Here is a 27,103-nt window from a genome sequence, read left to right as displayed (position 1 = left end):
GATGACGAAAACATTTTCTTTAATTGGCAAACTTAATATGCATATTACAAAATAAAACAGTAATTGGACATATTACCATAAGAGGAATACAAAATATAACCACGCTGGGAAAAATAGCTGGGAAGAACCAAAATTACGAAATCGATTTAAACTTAAAGCCCAATCAAATAGTGATAGTTTTCATTATTTGGAATGGGAGTAACACTTGCAAAACAAAAACTGAAAACCTTGAGCACAGTTAACTGTTAAGGAAGTAATCCTTCCTATCTTCAGATCACAATGCTCAGCAAAGCAAGCCATATACCTGCACAGAGTTCAATGAAACAAACATCAGGGGACTCTGCTTGTTTGTGTTTAAAGGTTACACACTTGCTTCTTAAATGGGGCGCTCAACTTGATCCTTTCGAGCATCGCAGATGCTTTACTTCCTGACGTGGTCTTGAGCCCATCAAAGCAGCTTCAGACTGCCAGTGACATTGTTCACAATGTCCTCCTCACCCATGACAGCCAGGACAGTTCGGGAACCAGATGCCACCTAACCAAAGACAAGTTGAGCTTTTTTAAAGTGTGGATTCGTGATTATCTTCACAGTGAACCCAGTCGTGTGCAAGAAAGATTTGAAAAATCATCAGCAATCTCGCATGTACGCCCATATGTTTTGCTCACATGAGTAAGCCCAGCATCCTGGACCAGGTAAGTGGGCAAATTGAGACTCAAGGCCTGGGCCTGAAGCTCTAAAAGATGAGCCACACTGGTACCCCGAACCACAATCTTCTTGGCTCTGTATAAAATAAATAAATAAATACATACATCTTAGATTAGATTAGATGGAACTAACAAAATATTGGCTCGTAGCAAAGATGTACTTTTTTGCCCTAGGCTCCTAAAATGTGGACCAATGTTCTCGAATACCTGCTCAAACAGTCAGAAACTTGAAATCTGGCCCAAATACTTCTTTGTCCATCGCTTTTTCATGAATCAAAACATATTTCTTGTTTTCACCATTTTATGGTGCTTTTGAAATAATTTTAACACTCATTTCAAAACAATCTTCAGACTTTCAGGGATTTTGTCATTTGGCTCATTGGTGTTTACTGGTTGTCTGACCAATGATGGATGCCATAGCGTAGTGTTTGTTAGTAAACCGGTTTTTGACAATGAATAGGAATTTACATTCTTCAAGTGAGAAGAGAATCTTGATACCATGCACTTGAGGGAATAGGAGACTTTGGGATGACCGGTTGCTTGTTCCTCTGCTCAAGTGTGGTCTCTCTGAGGCACCGTAGTAGATGTGCTTCAAAATGCAAATGCAAAATGAATATTTTCTACCATCTATTTGTGACCCCAAGCTGAAGCGCACTTGGGTTCAGGACAATGCCCCAAAATACACGATCAGCACAACTCTGAATAACCGAAGAAGAGGGAAAAAAATTGAATGAAGGTTTTAGAGTAGCCGAGTCAAAGTCCGGGCTTGAATCAGACTGAAATGCTGTGGCATGACCTTAAAAAGACTGCTCATGCTCAAAACCCCTCCATTGTAGCAGAATTAAAGCAATTCCACAATGGTGTAAAGAAAACATCTCCACAGTGATATTAATGAATCACTGACAGTAATAGAATACGCTTGATTTTGGCTGTTGCAAGCGAGCCGTGGTCCAAGGCGTGATCAGGTTTAGGCGGCAAGCACTTTTTTCACACAGGGTCAGAAATCACTATTTAAAAACAGCATTTCATGTTTTCTTGGGGTTTCTTTGTCTGACATTCATATTTGTTTGATGAGCTTAAACAATGAAGAGGGGAAACTGCAAAAACAGTAAGAATTTGGAAAGAGGGCAAATCCTTTTTTTCCCAGCCCTATATGAGGATGAATTGAGGCCTGCTCGGATGAGAGGAAAAACGACCCCAAAGCCAACCACGGCAGTCCAGCTGCGAGCTATTCAATGGATGCATTTGGAGAGTTTACACTCCACCCAAATTGTTTAGGGGCATTTAGACTTTTCCACAGTATTCTCTAAAGTTTGAAGTCCTTTTGGCCTTAAAATATGTATAGAATTCGCAGACATAAACACTGACGTGTGAGATCATGAATCTGATTTTGTAGGTCTTACCCACTATGGTCCCACTTCCAGGCCATCTCCCTCCAGCTGTTTTTATCCTGCAGAGCCTGGTACAAGCCCACAGCAGCATGTCCAACCTGAGCCGCGATCTGCACAAAATGTTCAAACATACTGACAACTCAGATTGCTTTAGTTCACGTTGCAAGCGCCACCTAAATACAAGGTAAGTTTAAAGCAAAATGTGTTATTTTGGTTGCATTTTGCAGTGGTGCAGAACTGTAGAGTGTGAAGTAAAATAAAAAGAGATAAAAATAAATAAATAAAACAACAATCAGTTGTTAGAATAATGCAGTACAATTCAACAGCACTGCAAATGACATCCATAAGTCAACATTTCTCTCGTGTGAAGCATTCCCACATTTGAAAGTAAAGAACAGAGCGAAACACGGTGGCAGTGCGTGTGTAGAAATTGGCGACGTGAAGAGGGGGCTGGACGAAACGCTAGCTGGTTAGCACGGAAGCTAACCGCGGACGTTAGCACGGAAGCTAACTGCGAAAAGTCGCTACGCAGCTGGAACCCACGACCAGAGACCAACCAACCAAACGCCAGCGAGCGTGAGGAAGCCGGTAAACCCACTTGCCTCGTTAGAAACACCCAGCAGCAAGCCTACTGGACACGTCACAAACTAGCATACAACCGGCTAGCAACGAGACCCGACAAAATGCCACCCAAACAGAAGCAAGACACAAAGCAGGAAGAGGATTCCCTGACCCTCACTCAAGTAAATGAATTACTCCAGCAACAAAAAGAACTTTTTACGGCGCTCTTGCAACAACAACAGGAAAATTTCAAAGGATTTGTCAAGATGATAATAGACTCAACAAACTCACGACTTGACACTTTTACCAGGGAAGTCCAAGAAATAAAAACCAGCATCAACTTTACCCAAAAAGAGGTAGACGACATTAAAAAAAATCTAATCTGTCAAACTGGCCATTCCAAAGACATGCAAACGGAATTCTACAAAGTATGTGACGGCATGCTTGTATTAACGGACAAGGTGGACTACTTGGAAGGACAGTCAAGAAGAAACAACTTAGTTATTGATGGAATTGAGGAAAAACCGGGAGAAACGTGGACTGAAACAGAGGAAAAAGTTCAAAAAATCCTTAAGGAGAAACTGCTGATACAGGGGCAAATTGAGGTGGAGAGAGCTCACCGCACAGGAAGACAAGACCCTGGAAGACCTCGACCAAGGCCAGTTGTGGTGAAATTTCTAAGATACAAGGACAGATCAAGGATCCTACAAAATGCAAAATATTTAAAAGGCTCCAACATCTACATTAACGAAGACTTTACAGATGCCGTACGACAAAAAAGAAAAGAGCTCCTCCCAAAATTAAAAGCTGCACGTGACAGAGGGGAAACTGCCTACTTAAGACATAACAAACTTATTGTCCACCCCCGCACCAGTACTCCAACACAACAGGCTCGAGTTCAACACCATCAAGCAGCATACTGAGAATTTTTCACCACCCGACAATAAAAACTCTGACCCTACTGAAGCAGGAAATTCACATACCAAAAAACATGGACTTCGAATCCTTTGATGACCCTTCCAACCCTTTGATGACCTCCAACCCTACAGACCACAAGAGGTTTGACCCTGAGAACAACTTGGACCCGGACAATAACTTTTTCAAGACCGACCGACCGCGAGGCAGCCAGCGACGACCGACCGTGAGGGAGCCAGTGATGACCGCGAGGAAGCCAGCGACGATTGCAGGGAAGCCAGCGACCGTGAGGAAGCCTGGAGAGAACCAGCCTGCGACCACCGTGAGAGAGCCAACGACGACCGCAAGGGAGCGAGAGACGACCGAGAGGAAACCAGCGACGACTGCAGGGGAGCCAGTGACCGCGAGGGAGCCGGGAGACGGCGAGCCTGAGGCAGCCGGGAGACAACCAGCCAGCGTGCGTGAGAGAGCCGGGAGGCAGCCAGCCGGCGAGCGTGAGGGAGTCGGCGACGACCGCGAGGGAGCCAGTGACCACGAGGGACCCAGTGATGACGGTGAGAGAGCGAGCGACGACAGCGAGGGAACCAACGACGGCCGTGAGGGAGCCATCGACGACCGTGTGGGAGCGGGAAATTCACATCCCAAAAACATGAACTTCCAACCCTTTGAAGATATTGACTATAAGCCATTCGATCCCGAGAACAATTTGGACCCAGACAATAACTTCTTCAACAACAAACAACGGGTAACAAACTCTGACTATTACCTGGATGAACAATTCAACACTAATATAAAATTGGAAAATGCACTTTCGGTAATACACTTAAACAGTAGAAGTCTCTATAAAAACTTCACAAAAATTAAAGAATACCTGACTAAATTCAATAAATTTAAAATAATTGCCATATCAGAAACTTGGCTTGATGAAGATAAAACAACTGAAATGGAAATAGAAGGTTATGAAATGTTTGCAACTCAGAGAAAACAAAAAAGGAGGGGGGGTTGCAATATATGTAGACAAAGCACTTAAATGCAGTAAAATCGAGAGATTGACAAACACAATAGAAAACCTAATGGAATGTCTAACCATTGAAATACACAATAAAAAGGCATCAAATATCATCATAAGTTGCATCTATAGGACACTAGGAACATGTATTGATACATTCAATAAAAAACTAACAGATATGCTCAGTTATTACAACGATAAGAAAACACGAATAATATGTGGTGACTTTAACATTGACTTATTAAACCCAAATAGACACAAAAAAACAACTGACTTCATAAATACTATGTACAGCAACAGCTTTTTCCCAGTAATCCTGAAACCTAGCAGAATAACAGTTGACACGGCCACATTAATAGATAACATATTTATAAATAAGATTGATCATAAAATGGAAAGTGGACTTCTCATTAATGACATAAGTGACCACCTGCCTGTTTTTGCAGTTTTTCATAATTATTTCGATAGAAAAGCTAAATCAACAACTCATATAACTATATATAAAGAAATAAGACTAAGAACCCAACGCTCCATCGATGCCTTTAAGTAAGACCAATCAATCAAGACAAATCAACTGAAAATCACTCACGGAGTACCTCAGGGGTCAGTGCTTGGTCCAAAACTATTCATCTTATATATAAATGATATCTGCAAGGTCTCAAAACTATTTAAATGTGTCCTATTTGCTGATGATACAACTTTCTACTGTTCTGGAATAAATCTGAAACAGCTCCTGACAACCGTAGAAAACGAATTAAACAAATTAAAAAACTGGTTCGACAGAAATAAATTGTCACTTAACCTGAAAAAATCGAAGTCAATTGTTTTTGGCACAAGACCAATCAAACACCAAGCTAAAATTATGGTAAACTCAATTGAAATAGAAAGAGCGTATGAAACCAAGTTTCTCGGATTAGTAATAGACTCAAAACTATGTTGGAAACCACATATCGATAACGTAAAAAGAAAAATAGCCAAGACCGTAGGGATCCTCTGCAAAACCAAGGAAGTGCTAAATAAGAGATCCTTGTACACATTATATACTTCATTATTATTACCATACATGACCTATTGTGTGGAAATATGGGGAAATGCCTGCAAAACAAACACACTCCCTATTCTCAAACTACAAAAAAAAGCAATTCGAATTATTAATAGATCAAAATATACGGAACCCACAAATCCACTATTTATTAAATTAAATACGATGAAATTTTATGACCTGGTTGACTTTAAAATCGCCCAATTAATGTACAAAGCACACAATAACCTGCTCTGCCAAAACATTCAGAAGTTTTTTGAAATTCGAGAAAGCAACTATGAATTAAGAGGTACCAACTTATTCAAAAAACTCAAAACAAGAACAAACATCAAGCAAAGAAGTGTATCTAGCAAAGGTGTTAATCTGTGGAACAATCTCGAAACGGACCTAAAAATGAGTAAATCGCTTGCTGAGTTCAAAAACAAATTCAAAAAAATAGTACAAACAACCTACACCAATTAGAGTTAAAATGATAAATACTAAACATTAAATATAATGATAAATCAGAACTAAGTTGATAAATAGAGAAAGGTATTGCAATATCCATTATGAATACAAGAGAAAATTGACACAAGAGTGCCAGGGTGAGGATGTATATAATCTCGATACAAACCAAAAGTTGTGAAAATATCACGGTTAAGGGTAAAGTATGAGCCTTAATGGAGACTTCTTATTACTTTTTCTTTTCTGATTGATATAAAAATGATTTAGTAGATATAAACACATAACGGGGTAGGACTAGATAAGTTTTTTTACTTCATCCTACTCCCTTGAACATAACTGTGTTGAATGAAGACTGATTTCTTTCTTTTACTTTTTTATCTACCTTATTTTCTGTCAAATTATTACTGTATATGTTTTATGTTCAATAAACAATAAACAAACAAACAAACAAACAAATAATGTGGCTTGGGCATCGGTTTTCAACTAACCAACCTTCTGCGATTGATCCATTACCGCACAGGCACGCAAACACGCACATGCGTGCATTTTTTTTTTCTTCGATGCCGTTTACTTCCAATAAGCATACGTTTCTTTTTGGAGATGTTTAACATCATATTATTCATTCCACTCAATTGAGAACAGCAGCTACCTCCTGTTCGATTACATTTGAGATTTTCTTTACACTTGACATTGTAAAGATTGTTGAATGTATCACTTTTCCAACGAATCATACTAGATAGAAAATCCAATACCAATCAAGTTGGGATGTTGTGTAAAACGCAAATGAAAACAAATTACAATTATTTGCAAATCCTTTTCAAACTATATTTAATTGAATTCACGCCAAACAAGATGTTTAACGTTCAAACTGATACCTTTTTTTTGGGTCAAATATTCACTTGTTTTGAATTTGATGCCTGCAACACGTTCTATAAAAGCTGGGCTTTGGGTATGTTTCATCACCCTTCCTCTTAAGAATACTCAATAAGCATTTGGGATCTGAGGTCACAGTGGAGTTTCCCATTCTTGCTTGATGAACAGTTTCAGTTGCTCACTGGTCCGAGGTGTTCTTGGTTGCATTTTTCAGTTCATAATGTGAGACAGTCTGGACTGCTGGCATGCGAGTCCCGTACTCGCAGTCTTGGACTACGAAGCCGTGCTGCTGTAATGGGCAGAATGCGGCTTAGAATTGTATTACTGAAATAAGCAGGGACATCACTGACAAACAAGTTGATTGGATAAGAGCAAAATTTGCTCCAAATCTTGTTTGTACCATTCAGCATTAATGGTGTCTTCACAGATAGGCAAATTACTTTCACGTCATACTGTCAGAGATTCTGGCTTTTGAACTGTGTGCTGATAACCTGAATGGTTCTTTTCCTCTTTGGCCAGGATATGAAATCCGTAATTTCCAAAAACAATTTGAAATGTGGGCCACAGCACACTTTTGCACTTTGCATCAGTCCATCTCAGATGATCTCAGGGCCAAAGAAGCCGGCGGCGCTTGTGGTTTTTGTTGATATACAGCTTTCACTTTGCATGCAGTCATCTCGTTACCTCTGCGTCCCGCGTTCTGGAGGCATAATATTCCCGCGGGATGCACAGTTCCAAATAATGTGCGTTTTTGGGAAGCAAAAAAAAAAGAAAAAACAAACAAAAAAAACAACAGTAAATCTTTTTTTCCAGGAACGATCGGAGTTTGACCATCGCCGCCATTGTTGTTTTGATCTGGCGTGACGAGATTTCCGTTCTCGCGAGACAAGATCGGCGAGATTAGCCTTCACCTCGCGGGATGCAGACAATTGCCAAGTTGTGTAACAAGTGTTACGAAAGTTTATTGCGGAGATGTCACAGAGGAAGCAGCTAAAGTTGATTGACTGGAAAGGCATATGGGAGAAGGAGGTTGCACATAACAGCAGTGCACAATGGCTGGTGAACCTGAGAGAGGAGCACAGCAACCTCCCTGAACAGAAACCAGTTACCATAACAGTGGCAGAGATACAGGAAAGAGTCTCAGATATTAAGAACTGGACAGCACCAGGCCCGGACGTGGTCCACACCTACTGGCTAAAGAAACTCGCAGCACTCCATGAGCGCCTAGCAGCACAAATGAACCAGCTACTGAATGAACCGAAGGGCGAACGATCCTGATCATGAAGGATCCGTCAAAGGGTGCAGTCCCATCCAACTATCGGCCAATAACCTGTCTCTCCACAACATGGAAGCTCATGCCAGGCATCATTGCGGCTAAGATAAGTGGATACATAGATCAATTCATGAGCGAAGCAGATGGATCACTGAATGGTTGGAGTTGTATAAGGTGAACAGGACCCTAAGAGCCTTCGTTGCGAACTTGATGAGGATGTGGAAAACCACACTTGAAGCCAATGGCAAGCCACTTACCCAAGTGTCCATCAAATGTGGCATATACCAAGGTGATGCACTTTCCCCACTGCTGTTCTGCATAGGACAGAAACCCCTAAGCCAAGTAATCACCAAGACAGGCTATGGATACCGCCTCAGAAATGGAGCTACAAGTCACCTCCTCTACATGGATGAGACAAAGCTGTATGCTAAGAGTGAAGGGGACATAGACTCCCTGATCCACACAACCAGGATCTACAGCAGCGACACTGGGATGTCATTCGGGCTTGAGAAATGCAGTCGGATGGTGACTAAGAGAGGAAAGGTAGTCCGCACTGAAGGGGTCTCACTCCCTGAAGGAACAATAGCAGACATTGAAGACAGCTACAAGTACCTCGGTATACCACAAGCCAATGGCAACCTCTAACTGGCAACAAGGAAAGCGGCTACGGCCAAATACCTCCAGCGAGTGAGGCAAGTCCTAAGAAGCCAGCTCAATGGCAATAATAAGACCCGGGCAATAAACAGCTATGCCCTGCCAGTGATCAGATACCCTGCAGGAACAATAAGGTGGCCAAAGGAAGATTCAGACCACGGATGTTAAGACCCGAAAGCTCCTAACCATGCATGGAGGGTTCCATTCCAAATCCAGCACCCTGAGACTGTACGCAAGCCGAAAGGAAGGAGGCGGGGACTAGTGAGTGTGAGAGCCACTGTCCAGGATGAAACATCCAAGCTCCATGAATACATCAAGGAGAAGGCTCCAACGGATGACGTACTCAGAGAATGTCTCAGACAATGGGGAACAGAAGATGAGGCGCTGGAAGAGGGACCATCATGGGAGGACAAGCCCCTACACGGGATGTACCACCGGACCATAACTGAAGTGGCTGATCTCAAGAAGTCCTATCAGTGGCTAGAGAGGGCTGGCCTGAAGGACAGCACAGAGGCACTCATCCTGGCTGCTCAGAAGCAGGCCCTGAGCACCAGAGCCATTGAGGCCCAGATATACCACACCAGACAAGACCCAAAATGTAGGTTGTGCAAAGAGGCACCTGAGACGATCCAACACATAACTGCAGGGTGTAAGATGCTGGCAGGGAAAGCCTACATGGAACGCCATCACCAGGTGGCTGGCATAGTCTACCGAAACATCTGTGCGGAGTATGGACTAGAAACCCCAAGGTCAAAATGGGAAACGCCTCAGAAGGTGGTGGAGAATGACAGAGCGAAGATCCTGTGGGACTTCCAGATCCAGACTGACAAGATGGTAATGGCGAACCAACCAAATATCGTGATCATAGATAAAGGGCAGAGGAAAGCCGTTGTAGTGGATGTAGCGGTCCCAAGTGATGGAAACATCAGGAAGAAGGAACACGAGAAACTCGAGAAATACCAAGGGCTCAGAGAAGAGCTGGAGAGAGCCTGGAAGGTAAAGGTGACAGTTGTGCCTGTGGTGGTCGGAGCACTCGGGGCAGTGACCCCCAAACTAGATGAGTGGTTGCAACAGGTCCCGGGAACAACATCGGACATCTAAGTCCAGAAATGTGCAGTGCTGGGAACAGCAAGGACACTGCGCAGAACCCTCAAGCTTCCTGGCCTCTGGTAGAGTACCCGAGCTGAATGAGGGACGGACACCACCCGAGGGGTGAGATGAGGATATATATATATATATATATATATATATATATATATATATATATTTGGTGTTTGTGTTATCATCATATGCAATTGAATAAGTAGACCATTTCAGAATTCGAAATTTGGGACTCTAAATGCATAAATGGGACTCATACTTTTCTGATCAGCAAGTCCCTGGGACTCGCTGGGCTCAAATTGTAAAATAATCACTAGCATGGCCGCGTTTCAACTTGCATCTCTCGATGTAGCGACAAACTATTTTAACTAACAGTGGTTTCTGAACCCAAAATGTGGCAATATCCTGAACACAATGATGCAGATTTTTAATGCAGTGCCACCTGAGGGAACAAATTTCACAGGCGTTCAATCTCTGTTGTTGGTCTTGCCACTTATCCATCCATCCATCCATCCATCATCTACCGCTTATCCGGGGCCGGGTCGCGGGGGCAACAGCTTTAGCAGGGAAGGTCAGACTTCCCTCTCCCGAGCTACTTCTTCCAGCTCTCCCCGGGGGATCCCGAGACGTTCCCAGGCCAGCTGGGTGACATAGTCTCTCCAGCGTGTCCTGGGTCTTCCCCGGGGTGTCCTCCCGGTGGGACATGCCCGGAACACCTCACAAGGGAGGCGCTCAGGAGGCATCTGAATCAGATGCCCAAGCCACCTCATCTGGCTCCTCTCGATGTGGAGGAGAAGCGGCTCGACTCTGAGCCCCTCCCGGATGACCGAGCTTCTCACCTTATCTCTAAGGGAGAGCCCGGACACCCTGCGGAGAAAACTCATTTCAGCCGCTTGTATCCGGGGTCTCGTTCTTTCGGTCACGACCCATAGCTCGTGAGCATAGATGAGGGTTGGGACGTAGATCGACCGGTAAATTGAGAGCTTCGCCCTTTGGCTCAGCTCCTTCTTCACCATGACAGACCGATACAACGTCCGCATCGCAGCAGACGCTGCACCGATCCGCCTGTCGATCTCCCGCTCCCTCCTGCCCCCACTCGTGAACAAGACCCCAAGATACTGGAACTCCTCCACTTGGGGCAAGATCTCCTCCCCGACCCGGGGGGGGGCACTCCACCCTTTTCCGACTGACGACCATGGTTTCAGATTTGGAGGTGCTGATTTTCATCCCAACCGCTTCACACTCGGCTGCGAAACGCTCCAGTGAGAGTTGGAGAGCCCTGTTTGAAGGAGCCAACAGCACCACATCATCTGCAAAAAGCAGGGATGCAATACTGAGGCCCCCAAAACGGACCCCCTCAACGCTTCGGCTGCGCCTAGAAATTCTGTCCATAAAAGTTATGAACAGAATCGGCGACAAAGGGCAGCCATGGCGGAGTCCTACCCCCACTGGAAACGATTCCGACTTACTGCCGGCAATGCGAACCAAACTCTGACATCGGTGGTATAGTGACCGAACAGCCCGTATCAGGGGGTTCGGTACCCCATACCCTCGAAGCACCCCCCACAGAACTCCCAGAGGGACATGGTCAAACGCCTTCTCCAAGTCCACAAAACACATGTAGACTGGTTGGGCGAATTCCCACATACCCTCGAGAACCCTGCTAAGGGTGTAGAGCTGGTCCACTGTTCCACGGCAGGGACGAAAACCACACTGCTCCTCCTCAATCTGAGGCTCGACTTCCTGACGGACCCTCCTCTCCAGCACCCCTGAATAGACCTTACCAGGGAGGCTGAGGAGTGTGATCCCTCTGTAGTTGGAACACACCCTCCGGTCCCCCTTTTTAAAAAGAGGGACTACCACCCCGGTCTGCCAATCCAGAGGCACTCTCCCTGTTGACCATGCGATGTTGAAGAGGCGTGTCAACCAGGACAGCCCCACAACATCCAGAGCCTTGAGGAACTCCGGGCGGATCTCATCCACCCCTGGGGCCTTGCCACCGAGGAGCTTTTTAACCACATCGGTGACTTCAGCCACAGAGATAGGAGAGCCCACCTCAGAGTCCCCAGGCTCTGCTTCCTCTAAGGAAGGCGTGTTGGTGGAGTTGAGGAGGTCTTCGAAGTACTCTGCCCACCGGTTCACAACGTCCCGAGTCGAAGTCAGCAGCGCCCCATCCCCACTGTACACAGTGTTAGTGGTGCACTGCTCGGGTTTTTGCCTCGGCGACCACCGAAGCTGCGTTCCGCTTGGCCAGTCGATAGCCGTCAGCTGCCTCTGGGGTCCCACAGGCCATAAAGGCTCGATAGGACTCCTTCTTCAGCTTGACGGCATCCCTTACTGGTGGTGTCCACCAGCGAGTACGGGGGTTGCCGCCACGACAGGCACCAACCACCTTATGGCCACAACTCAGATTGGCCGCCTCAACAATAGAGGCACGGAACATGGTCCACTCGGGCTCAATGTCCCCCGCCTCCCCCGGAACATGGGAAAAGCTCTGTCGGAGGTGGGAGTTGAAACTCCTTCCGACGGGATTCCGCCAGACGCTCCCAACAAACCCTCACAATACGTTTGGGTCTGCCAGGACGGACCGGCATCTTCCCCCACCATCGGAGCCTACTCACCACCAGGTGGTGATCAGTTGACAGCTCCGCCCCTCTCTTCACCCGAGTGTCCAGAACATGCGGCCGCAAATCCGATGATACAACTACGAAGTCGATCATCGAACTGCGGCCTAGGGTGTCCTGGTTCCAAGTGCACATATGGACACCCTTATGTTTGAACAAGATGTTCGTTATGGACATTCCGTGACAAGCACAGAAGTCCAATAACAAAACACCACTCGAGTTCTGATCGGGGGGGCCGTTCCTCTCAATCACGCCCCTCCAGGTCTCACTGTCATTGCCCACGTGAGCATTGAAGTCCCCCAGCAGAACAAGGGAGTCCCCAGCAGGAGTACTCTCCAGCACACCCTGCAAGGACTCCAAAAAGGGTGGGTATGCTGAGCTGCTGTTTGGTGCATAGGCACAAACAACAGTCAGGACCCGTCCCCCCACCCGAAGGCGGAGGGAGGCAACCCTCTCGTCTACCGGTGTGAACCCCAATGTACAGGCACTGAGCCGTGGGGCAATGAGTATGCCCACACCTGCTCTGCGCCTTTCACCGTGAGCAACTCCAGAGTGGAAGAGAGTCCAACCCCTCTCGAGAGAACTGGTACCAGAACCCAGGCTGTGTGTGGGGGCAAGTCCGACTATATCCTGTCGGAAATTCTCTGCCTCACACACCAGCTCGGGCTGCTTCCCTGCCAGAGAGGTGACATTCCATATCCCAAGAGCTAGTTTCTGCAGCCGAGGATCGGACCGCCAGGGTCCCCGCCTTTGGCTGCCGCCCAGCTCACATTGCACCCGACCCCTTTGGCCCCTCTCATGGGTGGTGAGCCCATGGGAAGGGGGACCCACGTCGCCTCTTCGGGCTGTGCCCGGCCGGGCCCCATGGGTGTAGGCCCGGCCACCAGGCGCTTGCCAACGAGCCCCATGGTCACCCCTCCGTGAGTCGTCACCTTACCGTGGTGGAGGGGTTTGTGTGTCCCAAAGATCCTAGGAGCTAAGTTGTCTGGGGCTTTTATGCCCCTGGCAGGGTCACCCATGGCAAACAGGTTCTAGGTGAGGGGCCAGACAAAGCACGGCTCAAAGACCCCTGATGAAGATTAAAATAAATGGATCGAAGTTTCTTGCCACTTATGTTGTGGGATTTCTCCTGATTCTCTGAGTTTTTGATCGTATTATGGACCGTAGAAGATGAAATCATTCAATTCCTTGCAATTGCATGTTGTGAAAATTTGTTTTTTAACTGTTTGCACATGCAGTTGTTCACAAAGTGGTGAACCTCACTCCATATTTGCTGTGAATAACTGAGACCTTTGTGAATGCTCCTTTTACTCCCGCTCATGAACCTGTTCACCTGTGAAGTGTTCCAAACAGGTGTTTTTATTTCTTTAGCATTCCTCAACTTTCCCAATCTTCTAGTGGCCCATCCCAGCTTTTTTGAAGGTATCAAATTCAACATGATAGTGTTTTTGCAAAAGAAAAGTGACACTCATCCAGTTTGAATATGAATATTCTGTCTTTGTGGTACTTTCAATTGAATATAGCTTTAAAGGGATTTGCAAATCACTCTGCTTTTATTTACATTTTCCACGGCGTCCAAACTTCTTTGGAATTGGGGTTTGTAGTTGAATTGATTGTTGGTTGTAGTTGGTCAGAAGCACACACATTAAGAAAGTATTTTACATCCATATTGCTGGCATCCGGCAGAATCCTTGCATCTCCATCCCTTTTCACGGACACCCCCCTCCCAAAAAGCACGGTTTTTGAGACATTAATATTGCCTTTTCAAAGACAGCAAGCTATTTCAAACTCACAAATGTGTAAAAATGACAGAATCACATTGTCTTAATTTTGACATATGATGTCATCCCGACAAGGATGATATGCAAATCACCAAGAGCAGCATCAAATGTACCTTTCCAACCCCCATAGCAAGGTCCATGTTGACCACAAACACCATTTTGTACATTAGGTCCCGATCGGCCTCCTGTCGAGGACACACACGAGACACTGAGATTTGGCTATGGACAAACTCATCCGGTCAATGAGCCAATGTATACCTGTTGAGACTAAGCCTAGGTTAAGGGCACCTCATTCTCCAGTTTGTTGAAGTAGTACATGGCCGCCTCCTCAGCAGACACATTCCCAGTATGCAGAAGTGCCTAGAAATGAGGAGAGAGAAAAAAATAATTACAATCACCGTATCGGCATTAAAAACAATCAGTGAAATGGGAATGTGGAAGCAGAAAAGATCATCCATAGTAGTGCTGTCACAAACATTATATTACGCAAGTAATCACCATCTCCCGCAAATCCCAGTCACGACATTCACATCCTAATGGGTATGATGAACCCTAATTCCAAGGCACTACCTACATTAAAATGAGTGGAATGCATCAGGATGGGCATCCAATCTCAAAAGTATCACAAACCTAGAATTGTGGAAAAATGCACAGGCTGCAATGTTAACTTCCGACCAATAGAGGGTACTAAAACACAGTGAAAAAAATCGTGATTGGATGAGACAGCATACAATGGAGTTATTACATATGGCCTCTGTCAACGTCTGCGTGAAAAAAAGAAAAAGAAAGCCCGGAAATGGGGGAGGAAAAAATAAGTGTTGACCATTGTTCTAGGTCATGGGTGCCCATTAGGTAGATCCTGATCTACCGGTAGATCTAAGACAGGTCCCAAGTAGATCAGAGGAGTGTCGAGAAGAAAAAAAACAAATGACCATTTGTGTGTCTTTGTACACGTTAGTAATATATTTTTTGTGTTAATATACACTGCACACTAATCAGTCTCATTTTCAAAAAAAAAAATATTTAAAAAATAAAATAAAGCAGGTAAATCTTAAATTTGTGTGTGTGTGTGCGTGCGCGCGCCGTAAGGGTAGATCCCGTGAGGTTAGTTGATCGAAAAGTAGATCTTCGATCCAAAAAGTTTGGGCACCCCTGTTCTAGGTTGACTTGGTCAACGCTTTCCCAGCCCTATACCAATGTGATGTCAACCATCTTTGATAACATATCAAAATGGATGAAAACTGTGAAAGGTTTAAGGTTATCCACTCACTGACCAATCAAGGCATAGTCCCTAGTGTTCTAAAGACCACACCATTCGAGACTTTGGAGAGACAAAGACCAAGCTTTTGAGACATAAACCACAGAAATCAAATGTAAAAAAATAATCTAAAATAAAACTGTTAAACTATTATGAGGATTGTCTGCAAATCTACTTGCAAAAATTTTACCGTATTTTCCACACTAAAAGCGGCACTGGATTATTAGGCGCATATTCAATGAATGGCCTATTTTGTCTTTTTTTTCTTCATATATTGGACGCAGCGGTTGTAAAACGCAATCTACAAAGCATCCACTAGATGGAGCTACGATCAAGGAAATGCAACAGAAGGATCATACGTCAGTAAAATGTAGGAGACTGGACTGCCTCAGAAGTGTTTATTTACAGTGAAACTCTTCTAGAACGAAACCTACATGTGCGAAAATACTCCCATATGTGAAAAAAATCATTAACACAATTCCCATTCTCCTGCCCCCATACGACGAAAACTCCCCTGTTGCGTTATACGATATCATTTTCTCTGCTCCAGCCTCGCGATGACATTCACTACAACGAAGTCTTATCCAACAGCGACCTCTATTGGTTCGTTCGGAAACGGCAACAGCAATCACCACACTGGTTTACGGAGTGAACGATGTTCAGACGAGGATGGACGTTGCATTGCTAAAATGGCTACAAAACGGACCTTTTGATGTCAAGCAGTTAAGACAGAGCTCTGATGCTGGAAGAGAGGGTAAAAGTGATCAACATGAAAGACGAAGCAAACAAAATAAAATACATTATCCAAGAAATTGATGTAAGTGAAAGTGAATGCTGATCGTACATTTCACAATTTCTTTCCCCTTTCTACACTGACAATATGAAGTGTCAAATAAGTGTGTGCTCATACTTATGCACTATTGGAATAAAAATAGATTACACATACATTTGTGTGCGCATGTAAACTTACGTTTGTGTGTGTGCTTACATCCGAGATCAAATTTGCTACAGTGAAAAACCCTGTTATGAAAAATTTCTTGCTGCAAACATGATTTCGTTGTAGAGGAGTTTCACTGTATTCCTTTATGTATTCACAAACGAGAAAATCACAAAAATTCTGTAGGGCGGGATATAGAATTTTGTGATTTCCTCGCTTGATTTTCTGTTTTGATGGATTATTTTCAATTTTCGTAGTTTCATTGAAGTAATCGTTAATTTATGTTTTTCGGAGGCGGTCATGAACGCCTCTCGAGTCGAATGGAAGAAGAGAAGGCACAGAAACGGACGGACAAAGACGTACCTGTATTTGTTGAGACTGTGAAAACCATTAATAAAGTGTGTGTTTAAAAAAAACAACACCACGGATCTCCTTTTTTTCGGAGCTGCAACAAAACTTGTTTAATAAAGCAGCGACACAGTTCACTGAACCAACAGCAAGTTATTACATTGACTTGTTAACATTGAACTCTTTTCCGCTGTTCTATTTCCGTGTTCTATTGCATATCTCCAGCAAAGAGCCATTTTGGGCTTGACATATTACTGTAATGACCATACATAAGGAGTACCGGATTTTAAGGCGCGCTGTGAGCTTTTAAGAAAATGGAAGACTTTTAGGTGCACCTTTTAGTGCGGAAAATACGGTAAATCAGAATTCTTTTTTTTGCATCCAAAACCCACAAAAAATCAGAGCTCGTATGTATTTAACATTCATTCATTCATCTTCCGTACCGCTTGATCCTCACTAGGGTCGCGGGGGGTGCTGGAGCCCATCCCAGCCGTCTCCGGGCAGTAGGCGGGGGACACCCTGAATCGGTTGCCAGCCAATCGCAGGGCACGCAGAGACGAACAACCATCCGCGCTCACACTCACACCTAGGGACAATTTAGAGTGTTCAATCAGCCTGCCACGCATATTTTTGGAATGTGGGAGGAAACCGGAGCACCCGGAGAAAACCTACGCAGGCCCGGGGAGAACATGCAAACTCCACACAGGGAGGCCGGAGCTGGAATCGAACCCGGTACCTCTGCACTGTGAAGCCGACGTGCTAACCACTGGACTACCGGGCCGCATGTATTTAACAATAAAGATTTAACCTGGTAGCATTTTAGAAAGATGAAGATTGAACAATTTTGTCTTCAACATGCATGTGTGGTATTATAATAATGCCCTGTCTATGAAAAAAAACCTCCTTGTTGGTTGCAGTCATGACGTTGTTGGTGGGGGCCTCATAACATCCGAATTGAAGGCATGTGTTGTTTTAGCAAGTGCTTCTCCAATTACCAAATTAATAAAGTTGAAGAAATAGGAGATGAATGATGGTTTCAAAGAGTCTAAATGGAAAATCCAGAGTCCAGCCAGTCCCAGACCAAGACTAGACAAAGATTTATGGGAATCAAGGCCAAGATAAGACTTTCAAATGTAGTCTTGAGTTTTACAAGTTCCCAAAAGTTAGGACAGCAAACGCGCACAAAAGATGTGAAGTAAGTGTCTTGTTGCACCTGTTCAGCTGCCTCTTCTGGAATATCCAGATCCCGAAGTTGTTGAAAAAATACAGGGTTCACATCCTGGCAAATAGAGTCTGGGGGGCATGTTTGCCTTGATGGCTCCATAATTAACTGCAAACGGAAAACAGAAAAAAATCAAAACACTCAACACCAGGGTCAATCTTCCCAAAAATGTATTCAATATCGTTAAAAGAAAAGGTTATGTAACACAGTGGCAAACATGATCCTGTCCCATCTTTTTAGGGGGTGGGGGGAATATGGGAAATGCCAAGTTAATAATTGTTGTCTAAAAACAAAGTTTCTCAATTTGAACTTTAAATATTTTGTCTTTGTAGTGTATTCTATTAAAGAGAGATTGAACATGATTTGCAAATTATTGAATTACCGTAAATTCCGGGCTACAGACCGCACCTAATTAAGAGCCACTTGCTCAGATTTATGAAGAAAAATCAATTTTATAATTATATGCGGCGCACCGTCTTATAAACCGCTGGCCAATGAATAGGCGGGGGTTTGCCTCTGCGTCCATGCCGCTGACGCAGGCGCTCCGCCTCCGGGTGAGGCCGCGGAAGCAGCCCCCCGCTTAACCCCCGCAGAAAAAAATGCAACGATTTCTTTAGGTTAAAATAATCTCCATATTTTGTTGAGCACGATAAATGCATTTGCACAACGAAATTACGCTGAAACACAGAATCAGAGGCCAGACAAAGAGAGATATTGATACGCATTTGCGTAATTACGAAGAGAAATACCGCAGCCCACAAGGCTTTAAATAGAATAATCAGAGATGAAAGTGGACTTTTCTGAAAACTTCGGAAAACACACACACACACACACACACACACACTGCAGTGGCTACTTGCGTCAGCTTGCTATATATTTGACCGAAGATCGACTATTGTAGCAACTAACTTCCCGCGATCGACAAGATCGCGCATATGCAAGCATATACACACGCACGCACACACGCGGAGACCCAACCACGCAGACGTGTGCATACGCAAGCACGCACGCCGAGTTGAGCGACAGCCGGAACGTCACCGAACATGAATGAAATCGAATTTTTTTTCGCCCCCATTTCCTCCTCGAAACGCTTGTGCTGGACTTGGGACCAGTCTGCTGGCTCCTGGTCTATTGCGATTGACGTATTGGGAACCACTGCCTTAAAATCTGAGGTAATTCACTGACTAGCTTAGCACTGAGCACCGCTGTTTGCGAATGAGCGGTGATTCAGTTGTTATCTGATTGGTTGCCCTGTATGTCAATCAATTAACAGGATTGATGATAGGCTGATGTTGGAAGTTCTGTGTATTTAGCTCCATTGTTTGAATGGCAGCGCCACCGCCGAGGCGTTTTCAACGCTTGTCATTTGAAAGCCCGAGAGCCGCATTGAGTCAGCCAGAGTCGCATGCGAGCCGCGTGCCGCGCGTTGGCCACCCCTGTTCTAGAGGATTCATCGGATTGACTTCAACCTTCGCCTATACCATCTTAACATCTGGAACAACAGTACCAACAACGACGGAGGCGGGGCATCAACATTTGCGTTTAACATTTTGAGCATGATCCACTGGTTAAAGGACACTTTGATTCTCTCCACTTTCATCTCAAACTGCTTCAAACAACAAAGCGTGTGATGAAAAAGTGGCGTGGACTGCAGGACTATCAGTGTTTTATGTTATGTATTGTGTTTATTATTTTACTTTATGTAAACTGTTTTTTTAAGCGCTTTGTTACAGCTGCCACTGTTGTGAAAGCGCTATATAAATCAGCATGTACTGTATTGTAATATTTATTTCGCCACAAAGGAAGACTCCCCTGCACATCTCCAAAACTCCCAAATTAAACAGGCATATTACTTGTTGTGACCTGAAGACATCTACAGCAGGGGTGCTCAAACTTTTTGGATCGAAGATCTACTTTTCGATCAACTAACCTCCCGGGATCTACCCTTACCGGCACGCGCGCACGCACACGCACACGCACTCGCACGCCCTGATGAGAAACAGCCTGAAACAGAGGCATGCGACGGCCTTTTGCAGCTTGTTAACTATCGTAGCTCACACGTACCGTTTTAAAGTGCTTCCCTGGGCCTTCCTAGATTCCTATTCTTTGCTCGTGCCCTCGGTGAATTGTACACGAAGCAAACCCTGAATGAGAATAATGACGATAAAAGATAGAGTGCAACAGCTCTGATCACAAGCGGCAATTCCAGACTGCTAACAACTTCCAGTGATGTAATCACGCGCCACCGTAAATTCAAGATTTACCTGCTTTATTTTATTTTAAAATATTTTTTTGGTGAAAATGAGACTGATAAGATGATTAGGGTGCAGTGTACATTAACACAAAAAATATATTATTAACATGTACAAAGACACACAAATGGTTGTTTGTTTTTTCTCCTTGACACTCCTCGGATCTACTTGGGACCTGTCTTAGATCTACCGGTAGATCAGGATCTACCTAATGGGCACCCCTGAGCTACAGTATATGATTATATTCTCTTATACATATGGCGCCACCCAGTGACTGCATGGAGCCCATTGAAAATTCTCATAAAACCATGTAGACATTGATGTTGCCTTACCCTAAATATGATAACTTTTCAGCAAAAGGCGTGGCCATTACGGTGCCACAAAGTCTGATGATTCACTGCGACAATAAACTTTGCTGTAACTTGAACTCTGTTCTCCAAATTTCCCCCATTTGATGAAGGTCCAGGCCGGAAGGAATACTTCTTCAACCATATTTTTATTGTAATGGCAGCATCCCCTATGGGCTGAAGAAAATACTGTATTTTCCGCACTACAAGGTGTTTTGGAGTATGAGGTGCACCTTCAATGAATGGCCTGTTTTCACACATTGAGTGCAATGCATTATAAGGGGAATAGAATAGAAGCTACAAAAGTGGCTGCGGTTGCAATATAGATCCACTAGATGGCGGTATGCTAAAGGAATATAATACAGCTTTATTTATATGGAGCTTTCACAACCACTGCAGCTGTAACAATGCGCTTGATAGAACATTTAAAATTCTACATCCATGAAATCAGGATATCGATCCATATATAAGGTGTATCCAATTATAAAGTGCATCCGATTATATGCACTGTTGGCTTTTGAGAAAATGTAATGCTTTTGGGTGCGCCTTATAGTGCGGAAAATACGGTATATTTTACTCTCTGAGGTTTTTCTCAACGGGTTGATCAGATTTACCTCATCAGGCCTGAGGTTTTCAGAAATGAACAGAATCTATTTTTCGGTTCCGTTGGATTACCCAATGGGAAACCACGATAACTAATTTTGGGTTCTGTAAACGTTCATCATGGGAACCCATTTTTCTATTTTGACTGATATTCATCATCAGGAATTCTGACACTCAAAAGTATAATATTTAAAGAGTAAATGTTTCCAAAATATGCATTAACAATGACCATTACATCAACAGATGTGTATTCCAGGTTTATTCAATAAATTGATCAAAATATGTTGTTTAACACTTTTATTGTCCTCATATGGATCGTGAATACAGTATACCACAAAATCTGGCTACATACCGTGGGCCACAAGTAATTCTGAATCTGTTAACATGATTATGTGTGTGTGCAATTTATGTAAATGAACATAATATCAATGGCTACTCTCCGCTTTTATTCACACAAAAGCATGTAATGTAATAGGAATTGAATGATTAAAATCATGTGATAAATCTTTTAAAAAATGACCGTAATACTATCTATAGACCAGTGGCGGACCCTCAGGGCCAGCAAGGCCTTCTCTGCTGGCCTAAACATTCATACAACAACAAATTAAATTCATGATTTTATTTTCATAAATATGTAAACAAAATTATTCTCTGTATTATTTACATCATATTATTTCCACTTAGTCGAGTGGCTTTCAATGTTATTTTAAATAACATTGAAAGCCACTTGATAACTTATTTATTATGGTAGAGTTTTTAACCAATCATATTTCAGCTAGCTTGTGTTGCCAGGTAAATTAAATTTGCTCTGGGCCTTCAGATTAAACAGACCAAGCCCCTGTGCGCTGTAAATGAATGGGCACAGTCAACTTGCAATAGCCAATCAGATCACGAGTCTGCGTACCAGGGCCAGCTAGAAGGGCTTACGTCGATACTGGACCTGCGCGTTCGGTGATTGGATTAGCGCCTGGGAGAGGGAGCTATCACTGCATTTTGACCCAAAATGGCCAATGCAGAAGACCTCGATCTGGTTGCAGGACTACTTTCCACACAATTTTCAAGATGGACCTTACACTGGAAAAATTTTAAAAAATAAAGTATCAAATAAATCTGCTCACCTGCAATTTATAATGGCGCATTGTAGTCACCTTCGTGCACAATCTCACCTGCTCAAATCGTCAGTTATTTGCTGTTGTATAGCCGATTATCAGAATGCAAATGATCTGTTTACTTTATTTTCAAAGAATAGTTTGTTTTGCTGTTGTTTGGTTGGTGTCTTATATGAATCTGCGACATTGTTCAATTTATTGGACAGACCTGTTTAAGATCACACAGCATAATTTGGGTGGCACTTTTAGTATTTTTAAATCATCTTTTTATTTTTGACAATATCTATAAATTTAGTTTCCTGCTCTGAATTGTGAATGCATACTTGACGGTTTTAAATGCTCCTGAAATTAAGTGCCGCTTGACGAGCCTATACTGTACGCTTGAATCGGATTTTACCGATACCCACTAAGGGTGTGGAAAATAATTGATATTAATCGATACATTGATGCGCACGTGCGCGATGCGAGTGCGTCGGCTCATTCATTGGGTACGACGCGATTGGCGGGTGAAATCGCGATTCATCACGATGCATTGGTGGATATCGGTAAAATCCGATTCATGCGCCGTTTTATTCATGTTAAACGTTACCTATCTGCCCTTTCCTAGGCGCAATGAATGCACCATTATTGTTTTGCGTTTTGTGTTGAATACGGACGGTGGCCGTGCGTCACATACAGTCCAGTACACAACTAGCCAAACACTATGGAAGTTCGCGCAAGCAGCAACGAGGAAACTACTGTATTTAACGCTTACGCAACATTCAGATCTTATTTTTGGAAATACTACGGCTTCGAAAAGAAAGACGGAAATATTGATAAAAGCTCCGTAATTTGCAAAGAATGTCGCACTACGAAGCCATACAACGGCAGCACCACTAATATGCAGACCGCTTAAAACGATGGCACCACATCACCGACAAGTTTCCCCCCGCCTCCCAGTCCAGTTCCTCGTTGGACACCGGAGAAACTCTTGGCAAACCAGGTCAGGATCAGAAAAAAAATTGCCTCTTATTTTGGGGGTGCCCTTGCAGCTCACTGTGACCGCGCAAGGAAAAACTATATATGGATGACTCTTTTGGACATTTCATTTTGACACTCAGTGAGAGTTGTCTGTGTACGCTCCAATACACACAGCAGTTTTGAGGCTGTGACTGCCACATTGTTTCAATTGTATTTTTTTTTCTGTCCAACGGAGATGGATATTTCATATAAGACACTCAGTGAGTAGTCTGTTTGTGTTTACAAGACAGCAACAGCTGCGAGTCTCAGGTGCCAAATTGTTTACATTTTCTTTGCACAAAACCCAATTGTGAAAGGGCTTAAATAAGTTGTTTACACGTTCTACTGTTTATAAGGAATAAAGTGGTCGACTTTTTGCAATACCATACTGAATTCCATCTTTTTTAAAACTTTTTTTATTTGCGTATATGTATCATGTTTAATTGCACAATATCATAACAAATTGCACTGTATCGTATCGGATCGCATTGATTTGAACTAAATGTGTATCGCGTCGTATCACATCGTGAAGACGGTGAAACGTATCCCATCGTGTCGCCAGAAAATTCCATGTATCGTTTAAGTATCGCATCGCTGGTAGTGCATCGAGATGTGTATCGAATCGTCCTCAGTGCTGAGATTCACATCCATAATACCCACCAATGCATCGTGATGAATCTCGATTTCACCCGTCAATCGCGTCGTACCCAGTGAATGAGCCGATGCACTCGCATCGCGCACGTGCGCATCGATGTATCGATTATTTTCCACACCCTTAATGCGCACACGTTAACTGTTCCGCCCCCCCCACCGCTGAAAAAAAAACCCCACGAAAGTAAATGAGAAGAAAAACACTCACACACCACACCTCAAAAACACACGTAGGCACAAATACATCGTGTTGATCACACAGGAGCGATTCGATCACGTAACAGTCAACTCGTGCGCGGTGATTGTTATGGGAAACAAATTTTCGGTGCCGTAAAAATGATCCCACAGAAACGACACGCTACCGGAAATGATCATTACCGTGAAATCCATTCACCATTCCAATTCCAATTTACCATGGCACTGCGCTGTTCTTCAGAACACCCCCCCCCCCCCACACACACACTTTAAAAGGTCTAAACACACAGGAAAAATCATGAAACTCAGCATCAATATTTTATCAGGTTACTGTGTGATTTTAGATGGTTGCTCAACAACACCCGCTAAATATTTTTAGCGAAGCAGCACGAGTTGAACGTCATCTAGATCAATTACATTTTGGAGGTGTATTTAATAGCCCAAGACTGACAAAAAAGTCCATTGAGCTATATGCTAAAGCGAAAAGGAAGTTGTGAATTTTTTCAACTCACTTGTAATTCTTTGGCATTCGACGCAGCATGACTTAGATTTGTTCCTGGTTTTACTATTTGGTGCTTTCTACCGCCTTTATTACCAATTTGTCTAACTGTTTATTGTGCATGTTAAATTGATCCATGTACAGCACTTTGTATGCAGCGATGGCTGTTTGAAAGTGCTCTATAAATACTGTTGACTTGACTTGAATATTCTTTCAGGTTTGGACACATTTTTGGACTTTGATAAAGGATACATTTTTTAAAAGCTCTAAGACTTTATCAAATTTTCTTGAAACTGTGGGTGTTTCATCCTAAAATTTTCAAGGCGACCATGGAAATCAAAGCTTTTTTTTGCCAAACGCTGGTGCCTGGGCAGCGGCTGTTTGCCAGATTTTGACATGTCCGTAACGCAGAAAGCCGATACACATAAACATTGCAAATTCCTCGCTATGGCAATTGACCAATCAGAGCCGTTCACGGTCACGTTGGTCACGGCAAAATAACTGTCTAAAAAATATTGTGAATTTCATTCTATTTTCAGACTGTGACTGACATACGCTTAGACATGGGAGTCTAAAACGCTTAACGTGCGTGTAAAAAAGGGATCGCTGCTAAAGATGGGACATTGCATCGTCTTCGCAAAGATTTGCTTCCTGATGCGCCATGATAATTCGAGGACAGTTGTGATAGTAAATCAAGTATTAGAAACATCACCGACAAAGCATCTCTGACAGATGTCCTAAGTTAAAGATTAATTCCTTGTTGATTGATCAGAAATGAGATGGCGTTAGCATTTAGCCGCTAGCGTTATCCCCTGAAATATGACTTACCAGCTCGAAGAGACTCAGAGTCAAAACTTGAAAGGCCGAATCCAAGTACCCACAGATCCAACCTTGTGCCCTTCACTTATGCGTTCACGCAGAAGCTACGACTTTGCCCCAACTCTCAAAAGTGCTCTATCGCCTCGTATCTTCTGCGCCCTTGTTCCACACTTATGTTGAGCACGCCCAGCATCCACGACTCCTCAGCCGAGGCATATTACCCACAATGCTTTGCGGATTTGACCAAGGTAGACACACTGGCGACGTGCCAAAAATGTTTTTTCAAGCGTATGTATTGAAGTATTACACACGTTATACTTTGCAGGTATTTAATTTCCATGGATAAGTGAAAACCACATTAGCCCTCTAAAGTAACCTGCGTATTTTCTCCTAGTGTACTTTATCGTCGTTAGCGACCTTCTGCGCATGCGCCGCAATCGTGTCGTTGTCGCATATGGTTCAAAGAATGGAGGCATGGCTCCCATCAACATGAAGATGGAGCCCGATTTATTTTACCTCGGCTTTTGGTTCGCCGCCCTCCGGGCGGCTCATCAGCTAGTTCCTGCGGAAGGCTGGTAAGGTGGTGGTTCGCCGCCCTCCGGGCGGCTCATCAGCTAGTTCCTGCGGAAGGCTGGTAAGGTGGGCCTTCGGCCCACAAAAGTGTTGTTGCTTGGTTCAACTTTTTGTTCATCTTCATTGCTTATCGCGAAAATAAAGAGATGTTTAGCTCTACTAAATAACTAACAATTTCATTGCAATGCTTGTGGGTAGACAACATTTTTTCGCTAAGATGCCCGCACGATCGTAGTGAGCCACTGCCTGAGCGGCGCGCAGTGGCGGCGCGCAGTGGCGGCGCGCAGTGGCGGCGCGCAGTGGCGGCGCGCAGTGGCGGCGCGCAGTGGCGGCGCGCAGTGGCGGCGCGCAGTGGCGGCGCGCAGTGGCGGCGCGCAGTGGCGGCGCGCAGTGGCGGCGCGCGGTGAAGTCGGTACGTTTTGAAAAGGGACAGACGGAAGGACAGACCGCGTGCGGGACGACGCGCAATATATGTGCGATATATAGAAGATAGATCGATTGAGACACCCCTTAACTAGTGATGGGAATTCCGGCTCCTTTTAGAGAGCCGGCTCTTTTGGATCGACTCCCTAAAAAGAGCCGGCTCTTTCGGCTCCCAAATGGCTCCTCAGTTTTTTTGTTGCTTAAATTAATTTAACACCAAAAATAACGTAATATTATGTGTAAAATGAAGTACCAATGCAAAAAATAGACATTATATCAAATTTTTATTATTTATATGGCTTTATTTATATTCTTCTGAACATACTCAACCCATCTCAAAACAAGGTCGTCAAATAGTTCCAATCTCTGAATGTGTATATTTATAATCTTTTAACTATTTACAGTAAAACAACATAAGTAAGCTTTGAAAACCACACAATAAATTATAAATTAAAATTTGTAAAACAAAAAGAAAAAAAGCAGCATCCAGGTAAA

At 43.8% G+C, this 27,103-nt stretch overlaps 1 protein-coding gene and 1 long non-coding RNA gene across 3 annotated transcripts; both read right to left on the bottom strand.

Annotated features, from left to right (window-relative positions):
* Nucleotides 1–25,853, bottom strand: si:dkey-19e4.5 (UBA_like_SF and PTH2 domain-containing protein). 2 transcript variants are annotated; one of them, XM_052075313.1, is made up of 7 exons: nt 25,622–25,852; nt 18,130–18,246; nt 14,662–14,733; nt 14,487–14,558; nt 2,109–2,206; nt 667–781; nt 1–535 (listed from the first exon to the last, which is right to left on the bottom strand). In XM_052075313.1, exons 2-7 carry the CDS (start codon nt 18,238–18,240, stop codon nt 449–451), a joined length of 555 nt encoding a protein of 184 aa, XP_051931273.1. In that variant the 5' UTR covers nt 18,241–18,246; nt 25,622–25,852; the 3' UTR covers nt 1–448. The 2 variants fall into 2 exon arrangements, with proteins under 2 accessions (XP_051931273.1, XP_051931274.1); XM_052075314.1 differs by lacking the exon at nt 14,487–14,558 and having other exon boundaries at nt 25,622–25,853.
* On the bottom strand, nt 15,794–18,123 carry LOC127607203 (uncharacterized). Its single transcript, XR_007964011.1, has 2 exons — nt 17,725–18,123; nt 15,794–17,350 (listed from the first exon to the last, which is right to left on the bottom strand). It is a non-coding gene; the product is annotated as an uncharacterized LOC127607203 (long non-coding RNA).
* Nucleotides 25,854–27,103: the final 1,250 nt, after the last annotated feature.

This window comes from Hippocampus zosterae, chromosome 9 (genome assembly GCF_025434085.1).
Source record: "Hippocampus zosterae strain Florida chromosome 9, ASM2543408v3, whole genome shotgun sequence".
Taxonomy (NCBI): Eukaryota; Metazoa; Chordata; class Actinopteri; order Syngnathiformes; family Syngnathidae; genus Hippocampus; species Hippocampus zosterae.
Note: the sequence above shows the minus strand (reverse complement) of the source record. Positions and strands in the feature narration are given on the sequence as shown.

Coding starts and splice junctions, on each gene's coding strand:
- si:dkey-19e4.5 (XM_052075313.1), bottom strand. CDS start 18,240: ATGGAGCCATCAAGGCAAACATGCCCCCCAGACTCTATTTGCCAGGAT. Junction 14,559..14,661: donor TCAACAAACTGGAGAATGAG/GTGCCCTTAACC, acceptor TGTCCTCGACAG/GAGGCCGATCGGGACCTAAT. Junction 536..666: donor AGGATGCTGGGCTTACTCAT/GTGAGCAAAACA, acceptor GTCTTTGGTTAG/GTGGCATCTGGTTCCCGAAC.